General features: G+C 47.8%; 1 protein-coding gene across 1 annotated transcript; it reads right to left on the reverse strand.

Moving 5' to 3' along the window:
* Positions 1 to 1401: 1401 nt before the first annotated feature.
* Positions 1402 to 2750, reverse strand: HD556DRAFT_1442348 (uncharacterized protein; the record flags this gene model as incomplete). The annotated part of the gene is made up of 6 exons (XM_041306448.1): positions 1402 to 1487; positions 1539 to 1626; positions 1695 to 2196; positions 2240 to 2378; positions 2427 to 2612; positions 2675 to 2750. The coding sequence occupies 6 exons, from the start codon at positions 2748 to 2750 to the stop codon at positions 1402 to 1404; spliced, it is 1077 nt and encodes a 358-aa protein (XP_041160971.1).
* Positions 2751 to 5608: the final 2858 nt, after the last annotated feature.

A 5608-nucleotide genomic window follows, 5' to 3' on the forward strand; every position in this document is an offset into this window, starting at 1 on the left:
TCTTGGCTGTGAAATACAGGTTGCTCAAAATGTTTGTTGAGGTAGTAGTTGCACTGTCTCAGGAGCTGGAACTGTACGTTAGTGAACTGAATGGTGTGCTCCGCAAGCTTCAGAGCCCGTAAGGTGGTGTAGTCAAATGCCTGATGCATGTATAACAGGAGCAAAATTTAGATCATCCTTGGTTTTGGCTCTAGCATATTCAAATTCTGGGTCCCTCCACCACCACTTACAGTGGAAAATACAGGTGTTAAATAGACCAAGGATATCTGGATGCCCCTACTACCCCGTGACAGACTCATCCCATAAATTAAGCACGCAACAAAGTCTATCAAGCCCACCACCAACCATCCTGTATGGTCCAAGCCTCGCTCCATGAATGACACCAACTAAGCCACAGAATACGACATCATGCCGTGGGATTTGCAAATGAGATATTGGTCATTGAACAAGGGTGCCAGTAGAATTGTGTAGATGTTGATTCACCTGCCAGAGATGGAGGTGCATGCATATGGCAATGATTGCAAGAATCATGACCTGGAACCTATACATGGCTGTACATTTTAAAAATTATCAGTAGGAATCTGCAGCAAGATGTGGAGGTGCATACTCAGTGGACACATTGTAGTAAGAGTACTAAGGCACAGAACATCAATGGCTCGATCATAAAAGGCATTTGATAAATTCACACACCTTGAAGAGCAGTGATGTCAAGATGTTCGCTACTGAGAACACTTCAGGAAAGAGAATGATGATGAATGAATACAGAAAAATGGCATGTATGAGGGTTAACTCACTAAGACTACACAGTGCATAACATGATATGTTGTGGTTCACCAGGCCAGACAGCTTGTGTTTGTCCACCACAAGATCATGTCAACTTAATGCATTATATAGTGTAGTTACAAGAAACATGTTGTGCATTAACAAGTGTAACCACAAGACACGACTCATTCTAAGATAAATGCATCACATCACCCATGTCCCATCATATGTTTTAGACATGTAGAGCACGTGGCACCTTCTCCTCGAGTGATGACATCACTTAAGGAAAAACCACTATAATATATCATGCGATGAGTTACGCCCTTCAGAAGTATGATTTGTACAAGCTACAATTCAGATTTGGATTCTATTGGCAGTAGTACATCAAGGAGGAGGCTATATCTCTGGTATACAAAGGTCTGGAAGGTGCAATGACAACGATGAATCCAAAGACACCTCGCCAATGGCAGTAACACTGTGCTGGGCCCAGGAAACCTTGAACTTGGCACCAAGGTCATGACATATATGAGCCTGGTGAGTGGCATAGGCGACTACCCCTTCCTTTTCAGCCCCTGTGAGAGCGTGCAAATGAGCCTTATTATCCCACCAAAGCGCATGCCATTGGAGAAATCGGAGAACTCAACGCATTTCTTCCCGCAGTAACTCGATTTCTTCCTTCCAACGCATCATCCTAGCATGAGCTTTGCACCACTCGATACGAAGACCTGTTAATCCAGTGAGCGTTAAATTCCAGCCATATGAGAGAAGAACTGTACAATCCTGGACTACTTCATCCTCGTCATCTCCAACTCCTTCCACCATCCAAATCCACAAGAGCTGCCTTCTGCCCTCACTTTCTCCTTTCTGGGCACTGACATCCCGCACACGTCGTCTTTGTTGTTCGATGAGCGAAGTTTAACATTCCAGCCTACCTTGTTTAGAACAGGTGCAAGGGAAGATAATGCAGCATGGGCCGCACAATATTTGTTAGCTGCAGCTGCAGCCCTTGCCTCTACTCGGCCAAGTGCATTTTGCACACAGGTGTTTGCACTCTGTCCATGAATCCAGTTCCATTTGAAGGTATACATGTAGTCACGTAGTCGAAGACTTCGTCTGATGTCATCCAGTGCGTCTCCAGCCTGTGCGATTCGTAGTTCCCACTCGATTGTGAAAAGGTGAGGGCTGCAGGATACAGAGTCAGCTGTCAATGATGATGGTAAAAAGAGCTTGATGTCTTCTGGATTGTCTGGCATGCCGATGGGTTCCATTCGGGATGATAACAACTGCACTGTTGGAGTGTAGAGCAGTTGCATTCGCTTCCATGCATCCACCTTGCACTGGAGTGCATTCCACTGCTGCATGAGGACGGTCTTCTGTCTATCTGTTTGGTGTGCTCCTTGGAGAGAAAAATCTGATTGGAAGCAATGCCTAAGGCTATTTAGTGATATCAGCAAAAAATAATGGTAGCACTACTCACTGTTCACTCTCGAGGTCAATTCCAGTTGCGATAAACACACTGGTTGATACATCTGGATGTAGCGACATGTCATTTCCTTCGCAAAGTTGACGCGATTCCATTTCAACCAGTTTGAGTCGAACTGCAGCTTGCGTGATTGCTATCGAAATATTAGATATCGTGCGACATTTGCAGATGATTGACTTACTGGAAACCTTCGTTTCGAAAGGATTGGGCACAGATGCATCATTGGGATTTTCTTCCCAATACTCGACATACGCTCTCCATCCTGCAGTAGTCTCTGGCTTCAAGGCTTTGTTGAGTTCTTCAAAAGCACTCGCGTGAGCTGTATGTTTTTTATTAGCCTCTTTCATCTTGCAAAGAAGAGTAGCACCTGACATGGTAGCACGAAGTGAGAAACACGCCAAAGTTGTAAATGCTAGACCAAACACGTACCGAGGCCAACTAATTTCTTCCAGTTCCAATCACCGAAGTGATCATCCAGTGTGTCCCTTCGAGACCCTGGTCCCATTTTCTTGGTACTTGATGCTATGGGATTGGTATTCGACCACCCCCATTTGGGAGCCTCTCCATCTGTACGCCCAACATTTTTAGGAAAATTGAAGCAGAATGTGGACTGAATTGTGAAGGGCGAGGGGTTTGTGTATCACTGACGGCCATGCCTGTCACAAAGTCATTGATCTTTGGTTTCTTCTTTTCGGCTTCCCAAAGCTCAGTTTCAGCTTTGTTCTCTAGTCATAGGCATTCTTGTTCTCTCTGCTCTTGTTCTGCCTTGGTGGCCTCAGCTGCGAGGCGCACATTTTCGGCTGTTTGCATTGTCCATGCGATGGCACAAAGGTCGCGGTCTTGTTGCCAGGCGGAGCTCAAGTCGGCTGCCACTTCATCATGAGTTGTTGGTGTGCCTCTGATGATGCGGTTTCTGAGTCCCTCAAAAGTGGGGGACGAGAATATAGTGAGTGAAGATGAGCGCATGCGGGGAGTTCGAGCTAGAAGAGAATGTATTATCTCAGTCTCGGTAAAAAGGACTGAGATGTTTCTATGACACAAATGTTCTTTTAACATATGGTAAAACTCGGAGAGAAAATATATCATTCTGAAACATACACGGACTGGAGCCTTGGCCGATGTCATTGTGTGCTCATACCTGTTCCTTCGCATCCTGACATATTCGGATGTTCGGCTTCCAACACTCCCCCTCGAGCGCAATCCTCCAAGCCCATCATCATCCTCAACTTTTGCATGTGTGGGCGGGCTAGCGGTTTGGTAAGGGCATCAGCTATGTTGTCCTCGCTAGGACAGTATACCAGGGAGAAGGTGCCATTTTTAACGTGGGACCGTATGAAGTGATATCTAAGGTTGATATGTTTAGTGTGTGACTGGAATTTGCCATTCGAGGCAAGGGCAATGGCGGCTTGGTTGTCACAATAGATTGGTATAGGTACAGGCTCCTCCCTGTACAATTATTTGAGGAGAAGCTGCAAGTAAAGCACCTCACGGGCAACAGTGGTAAGCACTATGTATTTGGCCTCGGCCGTGGAAAGAGTGATGAGTGGTTGTTTGCAAGCACTCCACGCAACTGGTCCTCCATTTAGCAGTACCACGTATCCAGACACAGAGTGCCAGTGAGCTTGCGAAGCCCAGTCAGCGTCAATGTACGCTTCTAATCCAGCTTCTGTTCCTCCCAAGGTTAGCCCAAAACCACTAGTACCCTTCAGGTACCTTAACACACGCTTCACAGCCTCCCAATGCTCTCTTCCTGGGCTCTGCATAAACTGGGACAAGGTGGCGATAATGAAGGAGATATCGGGGCGGGTACTAAATCCTGCATACATCAGAGACCCAATGGCTCTCTGGTACGGGACGTCCCACATGGCCTCACTTTGCGCATGGGTGGCAGGAGACTGGGTGTCACTAAGAATGGTGCCGACCTCCATGGGTGTGGGCACCGCTTTGGCATCTGTTAGATGGAATCGTTCGAGGATGGTACTGACATAGGCGTTCTGGGACAAGGTAATGGTGCGCCCGGCACGATCTCATTGGACTTTAAGTCCCAAAAGCCAGGTGAGCTCACCAAGATCAGATATTTCAAAGTGCTGACTCAGCTCATCCTTGAAGTGTTCTATATGGCAGAGGTGTTGTGAGGTGACGGCCATGTCATCAACCAACACGGTGATAACAGTGTGTTTGTCCTCTTTACGCTTGTAGTAGACGGCCTGATCGACCTTCAAGCGCATGAACCCCATCTCCGTGAATGCTCCTGCCAATTCCTCAGCCCACTCAAAACCCGCCTGCTTCAAACCTGGTAGGCTCCTCAACAACTTTAAAACCTTCCTCTCATCTCCAGCCTTGAGGTATCCCGGAGGTGCGCACATGTATATGTCCTCCTTGAGTTCGGCGTAGAGATATGCGCTTTTGATGTTGACCTGGTGGATATGCCAGTCACAATGAGCCGCCATGGCAAGGATGGTGCGAATGGTCAAAATGTTGGATGTGGGAGCAAAGGTGTCGTAGTAGTCTATTCTGTACTTCTGACGTTGACCGTTCGCAACTAGCCAAGCTCATAATTTGAGCTTCTCACCATCCGGTCCACGTTTCGTGGCCAAGACATAGTGGCTTGGTATAAGGTTTGCGCCCGGCGGTGAGTCAACTATAATCCACGTGCCTAGCTTCTCGAGCTGACTAATTTCATAGTCGATGGCTTCTTGCCACTCAACCGCATCAGGTCTGTTTAGGGCTTGGTGGAGTGTTACCTCTGGCTCTACAGCAGTCATAGCATACTGGCAAGTGGGCGTGCTCTCATCCTCCAAGTCTGATTCTGCCAGCTGGAATAGGTTCTCAGCTGCAAGATTCGCTCACTCCCCCTCATTGAGGGTGGCATAATATCCTGGCGGTGGGCACATTCTGGTGGGTCTAGGCACAGGAGGTGTTTCCTGGGCTTGAGGTTCCTTGGTAGGGGTATAGGGTGCCGGTGCTGGGGCAGGTGAGTCTGTTGTTGATGTTTTCTGGATGCTATTGACATTAGCTTCTACTGGGGTGGACTCCCCCTCATCCTGGACACCATCAGCAACGACGATGCTGTCCGGCACGAACATGACATTTCGTTCAACAGTCACCCGGTGTTTCCCCTCCCAATACACATGGTAAGCCTTACTCTCTGTGTCCACTCCCATGAACTTAGCCTCCTCTGCATGTGACTCTAGCTTCCCGGCCTTCTCAACGTGGACAAGGACTGGACACCCAAACTCGTGGGCTGCGGATACATCCGCATACTTGCCATGGATAAGTTTGAAAGGAGTGTGACTGGGGATGGCTCTCGAGGGTAAGCGGTTTTTCAACCATACCGCATAGTTAACAGCTTCTGCCCACAGG

This window comes from Suillus plorans, assembly GCF_016647745.1.
Source record: "Suillus plorans strain S12 chromosome Unknown HD556scaffold_23, whole genome shotgun sequence".
In the NCBI taxonomy this organism is placed as follows: domain Eukaryota; kingdom Fungi; phylum Basidiomycota; class Agaricomycetes; order Boletales; family Suillaceae; genus Suillus; species Suillus plorans.